The 15,232-nt window shown below is 39.6% G+C and overlaps 1 protein-coding gene across 8 annotated transcripts in view; it reads right to left on the bottom strand.

The window, feature by feature from the left end:
- Window positions 1-15,232, bottom strand: part of LOC106581894 (ras/Rap GTPase-activating protein SynGAP) — a 110,783-nt gene that overhangs the window by 11,576 nt on the left and 83,975 nt on the right. For 7 of the 8 annotated variants that reach the window (XM_045703172.1, XM_045703185.1, XM_045703177.1 and 4 more), the window contains exons 19-21: window positions 14,286-14,497; window positions 6,335-6,416; window positions 910-971 (exon numbers count right to left, since the gene is read on the bottom strand). In XM_045703172.1, coding sequence (XP_045559128.1) covers window positions 910-971; window positions 6,335-6,416; window positions 14,286-14,497 — 356 coding nt within the window. The remainder of the gene's footprint in view (window positions 1-909; window positions 972-6,334; window positions 6,417-14,285; window positions 14,498-15,232) is intronic. The other variant, XM_014164462.2, reaches the window with a different exon arrangement.

Genomic DNA, 15,232 nt, shown 5'->3' on the forward strand with positions numbered 1-15,232 from the left:
TTGCTGAGGATTAAAAAAATGTTTTAAATTCAATTAAGGCTGTAATGTAGCAAAATGTGGAAAAGGTCAAGGGGTCTGAATACTTTCCAAAGGCACCGTCCAGCCTGGCCTCAGACTAGATGTAAAAGTAAACTAAAATCCTGTACACTCAAATGAGTATGATATGTTATGTTTGGTATGGTTACATCAGGCCGAAGGTTACTTAACGCAAAAATTAAAGGATTGTAGTCGGTCGGGGTGGATGGTTGAGCGTATAGCTACTTTGCAACTACTTAGCATGGTAGCTAACCCTTCCCCTAGCCCTTTCACCTAACTCCTGACCTTAACCTTAACCCCTAATCCCCAGCCTAGCTAACATAGCCACATAGCTAACGTTAGCTTTAACCACCTAGCCACCTACTTAACATTAGCCACAACAAATTGGAATTCTTAATAACATATCATACGTATTGCAAATTTGTAGCATATTTTATGAATTGTAATATATCATACGAAATGGACGATGGACATCCACATATTAATACATACCATACGTAACGATCATACTAATTTGAGTGTCCCAGATTTTTGTTTACTCTGTTATGTCTACCGCAGAATCTGGGTTGATATTTCAGCTCCAGCATTTATTGATTTTCTTTTACAGTAAAGCTCGACATTATTGAAATTGCTGTTGACAAAATCTAAATAACCAAAATAATGTGAACAATAGGTAAAGAAAGCATACTGCCGTTTATAAGACATGTGACTTTCTGTATAAGACATGTCTGTGTAAATCAATTAGTGCTTCTGTTGGTGCTGCATACGGACAGTGATGCACATACAGTACAGTGGAGGAATCAAAGTGAAGAGGCAGAATGTATGGATGGAGAGAGGCAGTACCACTGAAGTGTATGCTGGTTGGTTTATTACCTTTGTACTCGGGGTGGGACAGGCGCGAGACGGGGCTGCACTAGGATGGATTGGCGCCTCCCCTAAGAGAAATCACCGTATCTCATCAACACAGGAGAAGAGGAGAGGAACGATAGAGAAAAGGAGAGGCTAGGCATGTGTGCAATGAAGAAAGTAAAAGGTAGAAGTTGGGTGTCGAGGGTTGAGGAGCATTAGGGATACTCATCGCCAACAGGACACACACAAACACAAAGGAACACACACCACATTCGCACCAACACAAACCCAGCAGCCTGAAAGCACAAGAGGGCCCAACATGTCAACCAAGTCACCATGCTGAGGAAGCAAACCAAGGCTGTTGATACACACATGCAGCAGTAAAGATGGTAAGTAGCCATCTTGTGCAAGCCAGAACGTGAGGCAGCTTTATGTACAAGTACACCCTCTGGACAGAATGCTACTCAATCGCAGAGCCATAGCCCCCAACCTATCTCCTTAATGCTGAGCCAAGCAGAGACACATTGGGTCCCGTTTTTAGTCTTTGGCCGGGGATCGAACTCCCAACTTTCCAATCTCAGGGCGGACACTCTAACAACAAGGCCACTGAGTTGGTTTAGCAATAAAGATAGCTGCATTTTAAATCAAGCTAAATGTCATTCATTGATACAAAGACTGAAAAGTCTTAACAAGAAGAATTGTATCTCTGATCTCTTCTGAAGCTGAGGGGTTAGAAGTTGAGGCGAAAGGTCATGCTACTGCTAAACATGCAGTAATCATTGGCAAAAGTAATAAACACGACTATTACTGCAACAAAGAATACATTGTTTTTTAATTCTGAGTTAAACAATATAAATATGCATACACATATAAAAAAGGTTGAATGACACATAACACATACAAGGTTATAGAGACAGTAGATAACTGATGGAATAGGGATAACCAGGTAAAGTGAGACATGCATTATACTCACAACGATGCATGGAACATACAACATTAAGTTGGAAAGGATATGTAGAGTACAACATCCAAAGACTGATTTATTTGTTATGAGTCATTACAAGGACAGGTTGATCTACTGTACTTTCAAGAGTGCTACCACTAGTTGCTGCCTACAGGTGTAATATCTTAATTGGACCAGTTTCCCACAGTAGGAAAATAATCCTGCACCAACAGGAATGTGGATAATAAAATTAATGGATATGTTTGTAGGGGTTGATACATTTTTCATGAGGGCAAATCAAGTCAAACATTTTAAAGTGGAAATTACAAACATTAGAAGTTTTTTAAACCCTCAAATACGAACAAGTTTACATTTCCTGCTGAACAGGAAAATTATCTGTTATAACAGAGTGATCAAATTAAGATAGAACATTTGTATATACAGTGAGGGAAAAAGTATTTGATCCCCTGCTGATTTTGTACGTTTGCCCACTTACAAAGAAATGATCAGTCTATAATTTTAATGGTAGGTTTATTTGAACAGTGAGAGACAGAACAACATAAAAAAAATCCAGAAAAACGCATGTCAAAAATATTATAAATGGATTTGCATTTTCACGAGGGAAATAAGTATTTGACCCCCTCCGCAAAACATGACTTAGTACTTGGTGGCAAAACCCTTGTTGGCAATCACAGAGGTCAAACGTTTCTTGTAGTTGGCCACCAGGTTTGCACACATCTCAGGAGGGATTTTGTCCCACTCCTCTTTGCAGATCTTCTCCAAGTCATTAAGGTTTCGAGGCTGACGTTTGGCAACTCGAACCTTCAGCTCCCTCCCCAGATTTTCTATGGGATTAAGGTCTGGAGACTGGCTAGGCCACTCCAGGACCTTAATGTGCTTCTTCTTGAGCCACTCCTTTGTTGCCTTGGCCGTGTGTTTTGGGTCTTTGTCATGCTGGAATACCCATCCACGACTCATTTTCAATGCCCTGGCTGAGGGAAGGAGGTTCTCACCCAAGATTTGACGGTCCATCGTCCCTTTGATGCGGTGAAGTTGTCCTGTCCCCTTAGCAGAAAAACACCCCCAAAGCATAATGTTTCCACCTCCATGTTTGACGGTGGGGATGGTATTCTTGGGGTCATAGGCAGCATTCCTTCTCCTCCAAACACGGCGAGTGGAGTTGATGCCAAAGAGCTCCATTTTGGTCTCATCTGACCACAACACTTTCACCCAGTTGTCCTCTGAATCATTCAGATGTTCATTGGCAAACATCAGACGGGCATTTATATGTGCTTTCTTGAGCAGGGGGACCTTGCGGGCACTGCAGGATTTCAGTCCTTCACGGCGTAGTGTGTTACCAATTGTTTTCTTGGTGACTATGGTCCCAGCTGCATTGAGATCATTGACAAGATCCTCCCGTGTAGTTCTGGGCTGATTCCTCACCGTTCTCATGATCATTGCAACTCCACGAGGTGAGATCTTGCATGGAGCCCCAGGCCGAGGGAGATTGACAGTTCTTTTGTGTTTCTTCCATTTGCGAATAATCGCACCAACTGTTGTCACCTTCTCACCAAGCTGCTTGGCGATGGTCTTGTAGCCCATTCCAGCCTTGTGTAGGTCTACAATCTTGTCCCTGACATCCTTGGAGAGCTCTTTGGTCTTGGCCATGGTGGAGAGTTTGGAATCTGATTGATTGATTTCTGTGGACAGGTGTCTTTTATACAGGTAAAAAACTGAGATTAGGAGCCCTCCCTTTAAGAGTGTGCTCCTAATCTCAGCTCGTTACCTGTATAAAAGACACTTGGGAGCCAGAAATCTTTCTGATTGAGAGGGGGTCAAATACTTATTTCCCTCATTAAAATGCAAATCAATTTATAACATTTTTGACATGCATTTTTCTGGATTTCTTTGTTATTCTGTCTCTCACTGTTCAAATAAACCTACCATTAAAATTATAGATTGATCATTTCTTTGTCAGTGGGCAAACGTACAAAATCAGCAGGGGATCAAATACTTTTTTCCCTCACTGTACAGTAGTAATAAAAACTCAAGCAATATTCTTAAATTAACTAATTTAATCAAGTTTGACAATGAAATCCCATTAAAACCAGATATTTACTAGAGAGGGGGTGGAGGTATTCTCAACATAATGCTATAGGAATATGTATCCACAAATTGCAGGTAAAAAGCTGAAAGCTGAGTGAACTGCCCACTGTTGGGACAATAAAGATGACGTGAACCCTATGAGTCACCGACACTCCCACCTAGACACCCAGCATTAAACACCTGTTGCTGCCATGGCGATGGACAAGTGATTGTATGGTAGCCAGCTCACTGCAAATAATGACAGATATTGGAAACGCAATCATTAACACATGCCAACATGCTCTGCTTGGGCATAGCCATGATGGGAATGTAATGGTCCACAACAATTTACGGCTTCCTTTTATAATCTTCTTGACTATAACCTTCAGAACAATGGAGATACACAGAAAGGTTTGCCTGGTTGCATGACAATGGACAATTAGCATGAGAAAAAATAAACTTGGGTGGAAGCATGACATGGAAATAATGAATGGCACCAGAAGATCCATGTTGGACTGCTGTGATTTGATACTGTGTCTCGGAAGAGACCCAAACAGCTTCATGTTAGATAGCAAATCTGCATCTTTCAGCTTGGAAACAAAACCAATGTCAAGATGAATGCCCAGCCTTGAACGCTACTACGACCTCTTAAGAAGAGCTACTCAAACTGTATCTCTCAGCACTCAGAAAGGACACATAGATTCCGATCCCAACGCTGTGTGAGGCTGTAGGCCAAGTCTACCATGACACTCCCCGCAACTACATGTCAACCACAGACTGGCCACGGTTGACTGAGTGTAACCAGCGCGAGCGCAGTTACTCTTTGGTCTGCTACTTGTCTGGCAACTGAAAACAACGCCACGCATCGCTGGACAGCTTTACCCCCTTTCAACCACAGTTTCTAAGCCTTTCTGGCTAATCTCTCCCTCTCCCTCCCTCCCTTCCTCTCCCTCTCTGGGGGAGCTGTGTACTGAATGGAGAAATAACAGGAGAGATGCATTGGATCACTGCTCACTTGAGGAAGCGTGGCTGAAGCCCTGACCGTTCGACACCTTGCAGGGGTGCTGCATTCAGCTGTATTCTTATCTGGGACATACCGGGAGCCCTGTCTGTTCACACCGCTCAAACGTTCTGCTTTTGTTTTTATCTCTGGACGTCAGAAAATCTATTATATCTGTTGCCTCTTTTGAGTCTGATTTGATTCAGATTGGGATAAAGAAGTTTGGATTGGGGAAGTGGCTGGGTGGGATTCAGCGAAGCTTGAGCGTACATGTGTCATGTTGTTTGCAAGAGACATTGTGGTTTGACACATACTCACTCTCTCTCGCTCTTTTACACACACACACACACACACACACACACACACACACACACACACACACACACACACACACACACACACACACACACACACACACACACACACACACACAGAGAAATCTGGCATGTCTTTGCAGCATGACTCATGATTGAGGGTGGGCTTGACCGGTTTGACAGGAGATGATGGGTGGCTGGCTAAAAGCATGGACCGAGAGACATTGAGTGTGGATGCTGGAGACGTTGTCGGCCTGACAAATTAACTCATCCTCAGGACTAAAACTGTTCAATAGTTGTGTATTATGTCTGTCTTGCATTTGTGTTAGACTGGTAATACAACTTGACGTTGACATGCTCAGTGTAAATAATTGGGATGAAGGAGTTTGGATTGGGGAAGCGGTTGGGTGGGACTCATCTTCTGGTGGAACAGGGATTTGATTTAAACGAATGGAAGAAGCTTGAGCATACATGTGATGTCATTTGCAAGAGACATTGGGGTTTGACACACTGTCTCTCTTTCACACACACACAGACACATACACACACACACTGAAAGCTGGTATGTCTTTGCAGCATGACTCAGGCTTGAGGGTGAGCCTGCCCGGTTTGATAGGAGATGATGAGTGGCTGGCTAAAAGCATGGACCGAGAGACATTGAGTGTGGATGCTGGAGATGTTGTCGGCCTGACAAATTAACTCATCCTCAGGACCAAAACTGTTCAATAGTCGTGTATTATGTCTTGCATTTGTGTTGGACTGGTAATACAACTTGACTTAATACTTATAGTTCACACAAAGTTGATAGACGTGTCTGAGATGTACAGTTATCACAGACGCTGATTTGATTACAACCCGGATGTGGTCAGACAGAATATAAACAGATTGATTGAGAGACAGACACGAGACGTAAACAGACGTTCTTTGACCTTCAAAGCACCTAAATGGATTGACAGACAAATGACAGTCTCACCCAAACCCAAGGACTTGTCTAGACAAAATAAAAGGGACAAATCAACAAAGAGATGAAAACAACATAGAGAAGGATAGAGAGATAGACACAGGCCATCCTACAGACATGGCGACCGGAAGAAGAAAATCACAGACCTGATCGGCGAAGACCCTAACGTTAGCTTTTGGCGGCTCAATGATGGCTCCTCCCCTTATCTCATCCTCCACAGCCATAAGTCTGAGAGAGAGAGAGAGAGAGAGAGAGAGAGAGAGAGAGAGAGAGAGAGAGAGAGAGAGAGAGAGAGAGAGAGAGAGAGAGAGAGAGAGAGAGAGAGAGAGAGAGAGAGAGAGAGAGAGAGAGAGAGAGAGAGATCAAACAGTTGAGAGAATTGTGAGTTAAGTTGACACTAAGTAGCTAGGTGCAATGCGTAAGGCTTATAAAGACTGTACAGGTGCAAGCTGCATCTGTCATTGCCCTGACAAATGTTGATTTGTCAATTATACCCATTACCTGGTCTATAGTAGTGTTGTTAAAACCTCTGGTAGCCAAATTATAATCTATTCAACCAATGCTTTAACTGTTTAACATACACTGCTCCAGTAATACGAGGAAGCATTTTTGAGGCAGTTGAAGTGCATATTTCCATGTTTCCCAAGGGATTCAGCATGATGGGTCTGTCCAATTCAGGGTGTTTTCCAATGTAATCATGCCTAATGATGTCTAGATTGTGGTGTTATGCCGGTCATCGTGTTCTGAATGGGGTTTAATTAATAGTACATCCCTCATGGAATAGTTGAACCGACGCAACATGATAGAGATTCCAAATCCATGTTATAACCATTTCAAAAAGAGTCGGCTTGCAAGGATATGGGAAGCTTATTGCTACAGTCTCCATAGAATATTTTTCTTGCCATGCAAATTCACCTTTAGACACGATTACTCAGCATCAGAATTATTTTCCAGAGGGGAACATGGATCATTAATTACTTGCCTTTGGAATTTCAAGATCTGCATCATTCAAGGTAATGGTTCTGATATTTTCTTCAACAGACACAAAAGGTGAAAGATCAATTAAAAGTCACTGCAATCATGAAGTCAAATCCAAGATGGCGATCAGCTGTTTGGTGATGGAGATTCAATGAACAAGGGTACATATGACATCCTAACTCCTACCTGGTCGATATTTCTGAGGTAATGAAATTCTTCTGTTTTGCTCATTATATATTTCATTATCTTTCAATCTTATCACATCTACTTTCCGCCTGAACGACATGGTTGTTTTAATTTGAAGTCACACAGAAAAGCTGTGAAATTGCTGACAAAGTGGATGAACTTCAGAGCGTTAAACTCCTGAGATTAACAGAATGCTGAGAGAAGACTAATTACACTAAATGAATGACACATTATATACAGTGCCTTCAAAAAGTATTCACACCCTTGACTTTTTCCACATTTAAAATGGATTACATTGAGATGTGTCACTGGCTTACACACAATACCCCACAATGTCAAAGTGGAATGATGTTTTTAGAAATGTTTACAAATGAATTAAAAATGAAAATCTGAAATGTCTCGAGTCAATAAGTATTCAACCCCTTCGTATGGCAAGCCTAAATAAATTCAGGAGTAAAAATGTGCTTAAGAAGTCACATAATAAGTTACATGGACTCACTGTGTGCAATAATATTGTTTAACAAGATTTTTGAATGACTACCTCATCTCTGTACCCACACATACAATTATCTGTAAGGTCCCTCAGTCGAGCAGTGAATTTCAAACACAGATTCAGGTTTTTCAATGCCTGGCAAAGAGGGGCACCTATTGGTAGATAAAAAAAATAAAAAGCAGACATTGAATATCTCTTTGAGCATATTATTACACTTTGGACGGTGTATCAATTCACCCAGTCACTACAAAGATACAGGCATCCTTCCTAACTCATTTGCCGGAGAGGAAGGAAACCGCTCAGGGATTTCACAATGAGACCAAAGGTGACTTTAAAACAGTTACAGCGTTTAATGGTTGTGATAAGTGAAAACTGAGACTGGAGCAACAACAGACAATAAAACTGCAAAAAATGTTACATTTTTTTACTTTAAGTCCTGAATACAAAGCGTTATGTTTGGGGCAAATCCAACACATCACTGAGTACCACTCTTCATATTTGCAAGCATAGTGGTGGCTGCATCATGTTATGGGCATGCTTGTCATCGGCAAGGACTAGGGAGTTTTTTTAGGATAAAAGAAATTGAATAGAGCTAAGCACAGGCAAAATCCTAGAGAAAAACCTGGTTAAGTCTGCTTTCCAGACAGACATTGGAGACAAATTCACCTTTCAGCAGGACAATAACCTAAAACACAAGGTAAAATATACACGGGAGTTGCTTACCAATACAACATTGAATGTTCCTGAGTGGCCTAGTTACATTTTTGACTTAAATCGGCATGGAAATGTATGGCAAGACTTGAAAACGGCTGTCTAGCAATAATCAACAACCAGCTTGACAGAGCTTGAAAAATTGTTATAATAATGTGCAAATGTTGTACAATCCAGGTGTGCAAAGCTCTTAGAGACAGAAAGACTCACAGCTGTAATCAATGCCAAAGGTGAGTCTAACATACAGCATATTGACTCAGGGTTGTGAATACTTATGTAAATTACATATTTCTGTATTTCAATAAAGTAGCTAAAACATGTTTTCACTTTGTCATTATGTGGTATTGTGTGTAGATGGGTGAGATAAAAAAATATTGAATCTATTTTGAATTCAGGATGTAACACAACAAAATGTGGAATAAGTCAAGGGGTATGAATACTTTCTGAAGGAACTCTATAGGACATTGTGCAGCGGCAACAGGGAAAGTGTGGACCAGACAGCCAATGTGATTGGTGCAATAACTGAGCCAATAAGACAATCTAAAAACAGACATACATTTTAATCATAGCACAAATTTTTGTCAAACTATTTCAAAAAGTGTGGTTGGTTTGGATAGAGGATAACATATTGTCATTTGCCACCATATCAAGCTGTAGCATTTCCGCAGAGAAAGCAGTCTCTGAACATGTTTATGCTTAACATACTACAACTAAATTGATGCTTAACATGAATAAATAATAAAAATCCACAGGTGAAGTTTCAGACATTGGTGTTAGATGTTTTATTACATAAATAATGTACAGGGATTTATTTGACAAAAATAAGAAAGGGAAAAGCGTATGCACTGACAGAAACATTGACACTGATCTAAGAAACAATGAAATGTAACATGAGTATACAGTAGAATTCTAAAAAAGGCAGACAGCGATTCACATGGGTGATATGTACCAAAACTAAACCTGTATATCTATTTACTTCAAGTTCAACTAGTGTGCTTGTCAGGTCAAGTCTTACACACAGTCAAAACAATGTGGGGATTTGTCAATATGAGGTCAGGGACAGGTCATGATGTCTGAATTGGCTGTTACAGAGAAATAAGGCAGGCGATCGGGTGAGTCAAAGGTCACATGATATGTAGTCAATTATATGTACATCAACAGTAAACCCTCACTATGTGCTGCTTTTTGCCATATCAATCCAAATGGCTTTATTGCACAGTGACAAGTTATATGTCTATGAAAACTTTCAAAGTAATACTGATGTAATATTATACATCTATACAGACTACCAATATTATGCTTGCTACAATGCCAAAAGAGAGGCAATCTTATGATAGTGAACAATTCTTGTTCCACATCGCATCTGAAAAAATGACTCCCTCAAAGCTCTAACTTTAGCAAACAACGACACCATTTACCATTCTGTCTCCTATGATTTACTGCAGATGAAAAGTTAAACCAACGACACACAGCAAAATTATAAATCTTAACACTTTAGATAAACTGCACCAATATCCATCTATCTGCATGATTAACATTTTTGTTCAAATCACAAACACTATACAGCCATGTGTAAGTCAAATATATTTTTTTACAGTACTGTAGATGCTGTATCTATGGTATTTAGGGATTTACAGTATCCATGGTCATACATGCAGAAGTCTCAGTATAATGTATGTTGATATGGTTTCAATTGATACTGAATGGGACCTGAAAAAACATTTAAGTGTATGAGTTCTGTATGTATGGTTATATGATAGATGTATCTATGCATGTAAGGTATACATGCTCAATATCTTTGTGTGCCTGAATGTAGGCCTACATACATACAATGCTTCTGTTCATGAATGCTCAATTTAATCTATTATTGCACATCTCGTAATGCAAAAAATATTGCTATTTCAATAGATTAAAATAGTTAATTACATTGGTAATATCATAACAAAATGTACATATAGAATCTTAGTGTATTATTATTGGTACGGCTGGTACAGTACTGGTACATCAATAGGGTATTGATAACATTTAGATAAAGTGTGTTACTCTGTCTTGTCTGATATAATAGAATGTAATCTGTCATATTCCTCTTTAAGAAACATAACTGCTACTCTAGAGGCACACGTCTAGAGGAACCAAGACAAATCACAAAAAAGGCTTTCAAAGAATATCTGAAGTCGTTTCGAAGAAGAATGATGAATGAGATTTGAAAAACAATGATAAAGGTTTGGGTTTTGTGAAATGTGGAATGTATGGTTCATTTTCCTTTTGGAGGACAGTGGACATACAGTTGAAGTCGGGAAGTTTACATACACCTTAACAAAATACATTTAAACTCAGTTTTTCACAATTCCTGACATTTAATCCTAGTAAAAAATCCCTGTTTTAGGTCAGTTAGGATCACCACTTTATTTTAAGAATGTGAAATGTCAGAATAATAGTAGAGAGAATGATTTACTTCAGCTTTAAATTCTTTCATTACATTCCCAGTTGGTCAGAAGTTTACATACACTCAATTAGTATTTGGTAGCATTGTCTTTAAATTGTTTAACTTGGGCCAAACGTTTCGGGTAGCCTTCCACAAGCTTCCCACAATAAGTTGGGTGAATTTTGGCCCATTCCTCCTGACAGAGCTGGTGTAACTGAGTCAGGTTTGTAGGCGTCCTTGCTCTCACATGCTTTTTCAGTTCTGCCCACAAATGTTCTATCGGATTGAGGTCAGGGCTTTGTGATGACCACTCCAATACCTTGACTTTGTTGTCGTTAAGCCATTTTGCCACAACTTTGGAAGTATGCTTGGGGTCATTGTCCATTTGGAAGACCCATTTGCGACCAAGCTTTAACTTCCTGACTGATGTCTTGAGATGTTGCTTCAATATATCCACATCATTTTCCTACCTCATGATGCCATCTATTTTATGAAGTGCACCAGTCCCTCCTGCAGCAAAGCACCCCCACAACATGATGCTGCCACCCCCGTGCTTCACAGTTGGGATGGTGTTCTTCTGCTTGCAAGTCTTCCCGTTTTTCCTCCAAACATAATGATGGTCATTATGTCAAAACAATTCTATTTTGTTTCATCAGACCAGTGGACCTTTCTCCAAAAATATCTTTGTTTTTCTGTGGATATAGACACTTTTGTACCTGTTTCCTCAAGCATCTTCACAAGGTCCTTTGCTGTTGTTCTGGGATGGATTTGCACTTTTCGCACCAAAGTACGTTCATCGCTAGGAGACAGAACGCATCTCCTTCCTGAGTGGTCCCATGGTGTTTATATTTGCGTACTATTGTTTATACAGATGAATGTGGTACCTTCAGGCGTTTGGAAATTGCTCCCAAGGATGAACCAGACTTGTGGAGATCTATAATTTTTTTCTGAGGTCTTGGCTGATTTCCCCATGATGTCAAGCAAAGAGGCACTGAGTTTGAAGGTAGGCCTGAAATACATCCACAGGTACACCTCCGATTGACGTCAATTAGCTATCAGAAGCTTCTAAAGCCATGACATCATTTTCTGGAATTTTCCAAGCTGTTTAAAGGCACAGTCAACTTAGTGCATGTAAACTTCTGACCCACTGGAATTGTGAAACAGTGAATTATAAGTGAAATAATCTGTTTGTAAACAATTGTTGGACAAATTACAGTAGATGTCCTAACCGACTTGCCAAAACTATAGTTTGTTAACAATACATTTGTGGAGTGGTTTAAAAACGAGTTTAAATGACTCCAACCTATGTGTATGTAAACTTCCGACTTCAACTGTATATATATACACATAAACATTCATACATATACACGTACACTACTGTTCAAAAGTTTGGGGTGACTTAGAAATGTCCTTGTTTTTGAAAGAAAAGCAAATGTTTTGTCCATTAAAATAACGTCAAATTGATCAGAAATGAATGTTGTAAGTGACTATTGTAGCTGGAAACGGCTGATTTTTAATGGAATATCTACATAGATGTACAGAGGCCCATTATCAGCAACCATAGATGTCCTAACTGACTTGCCAAAACTATAGTTTGTTAACAAGACATTTGTGGAGTGGTTGAAAAACAGGTTTATGACTCCAACCTAAGTGTATGTAAACTTCCGACTTCAACTGTAACTACCTGAGCTAATGAAATAGCTTGAAACATACTTTCTACCATCAATAATAAAAAACGCAAATAGTATTTCTCATTCATTGACAGCATATGAATCTGTCTTAAAATCTAGCAGCCATCCACTACTTTTAGAATCCTCTAGATTACCTTGTCAACTGTAACAATGCCATCACCCAAACTAACTTCAAAGGGGAAAGAGAACTTGTCATTTAACAGCTAAATTAGGTTTACTCTGGGTTCTCTTTACACATCATAAGATAGAGAAATACTATCAAACTGTGGTCACGGTTTGTAAAGATTGGCATTATTCATTCTCATGTCAAGCTGTTATGGCGATGACAACAATATGTCATGTACTACCTTGGTCTTTGCTTCATGCATTTTTATCAAAAACACCATTATGGCCTCATACTGTATAGGGCAGATAGAAGTCATATGATGTCACCTTTCAGTCCATTTTTGTGCTTTTCAATTCAATCTAGGTGAATCCCTCTCAGTTTACGATTATCGGAATAATCACCACAGATGATGCATGTAAACTACTAAAGGAAAAAAACAAGCAGCATGTTTGATATACTGGTAAAAAAAATGGTTGCCAAGTAGTGCAATAGTACAAAGGGCCTAAACATGTGTCTTTTGGGTTCTTTATGCACCAAGTTATGTGGTTATGGATGGGATTGGTTCCATTAAGTACAGCCAGGAACTGTCTCGGTCTTCATTCCATTTCTTCTTCCCTGGAATGGATTAAAAGTTCCCTGTGACGCATATCTAACTTTCAATTGCAGATTATTAGAAGTGGTGGACAAAAGCAGAACATTTACACAAATAGTTACCCCTCTCAAGTTTCTTGTCTCAAGTCAATTTGTCAACATTAGTCAGAAAAAGAATGTTCAATGAACATTTTCCTACTGACTGGGTGAAAACCAATTGCCTAAGGTATCTGCATACAGACATGAATCATTCATATGAATGGATTTCACTGTTGACCTAACCTTTCAAATGAATGTGCAGTTAGTTTGAAGCTATCCCATTATTTATATATATATATATACCTATATATATATATATATACCTATGAATCCTGAGTAGCGCATCGGTCTAAGGCACTGCATCTCAGTGCAAGAGGCGTCACTACAGTCCCTGGATCAAATCCAGGCTGTATCACATCCGGCTGCGATTGGGAGTCCCATAGGGCGGCACACAATTGCCCAGTGTTGTCCGGGTTAGGCCGACATTGTGAAAATAAGAATTTGTTCTTAACTGACTTGCCTAGTTATATAAAGGTTAAGATTTTTTAAATATTTTTGATTAAAATGTGGTTGAGGCCTCCCCATTATTTCTCCATACATTATTAATGTATCTATTTCATGACTATACATTATCTAGACTCATATATTCATCAACATTCCCCAGATTATTTCCAAAAATCAGCACTTGCCTAAAGAAGATTAAGTCTGTCTATGATTGTTGGATATTTCTTAGATAAACGGAATCAGACAAGATAGGTCTCAACAATACATTAATGAATTTTTGTCTCTCCATTTTAGTTCTCTCTCTCTCTCTGTCTTCATCTCTACATCTCCATTCTCCATCTCCTCCACCCTCCACCACCACCCCTCTTTTTACCTGTTGATTATTCCTTTAATTTGGGAGTCTTTCTCCACTTGTTGTTGCCGTAGCCTCCTCTCGCTGTCCTCCAGGCGACTCTGGTATTGTGAGAGGATCTTACTGGTCTGCTGCTCCTGGGAAAGGAGCCTCTTCTCATACTCCTCCAGCTTCCTGTGGGACATGATCAGTCGCTCCTTCAGGGAGTGGATCTCCTCCTCATATTCCTTTACCTAAGACAGACAGAGAGAAGAGAACACATTGGAAATAGAAAATGGTTGGGCAATTGTCATACACGTCGACAAGTCACCATGGAATAGGGAGGCAACCACATTGTTGTTCAGTGTTCACTAAAGTCTAAAGCACACAGTTTAGCCCTTTTCACTTGCTCACTATGCACAAAGATCTAGCTATGTCTATTATGAAAATAACTTCAGAAGGGAATATATTGAAAATATTAAAAAAAGTTGCGCAATTGTCATACTGTTTATTAGCAACACATGGCTAAGCAACCAGCAAATGTTCTTGGGGGTTGACTGAACACACCTTCATTCGGACAAAGAAATGTGGTGATGAAAATATGAATATGCGAGCTTAAAGTTTGTTTATTTTCAATGACTCACTGTTGTTCAAGTTCATCCTCAGCTGTTCCTATCTAAATTATTCATAAATACGTGTCTCGGTACCATCTGCTCTCCACTGATAGACTTGACTTGCACTTCCCTGACATCTGCACTGTGCATTAAGAAGGAGATATGACTCAGATCAGTGTTACGGTTCTCTAGTCTCACAGTTTGCTGTTGAATATGCTGCTACGTTGAATTGCTAAAGAAGAGAGAAATTCTGCATTCCTTTGAGGGATTGTTTTGTTACTGTTGATTTCCTAGAAGATTGGGATTTCATTGCCAAAGCTACAGTATATTGTTAAGACAATTATCTACTGTTTTTATACACACACACACACACAC

Source organism: Salmo salar, chromosome ssa02 (genome assembly GCF_905237065.1).
Source record: "Salmo salar chromosome ssa02, Ssal_v3.1, whole genome shotgun sequence".
Taxonomy (NCBI): Eukaryota; Metazoa; Chordata; class Actinopteri; order Salmoniformes; family Salmonidae; genus Salmo; species Salmo salar.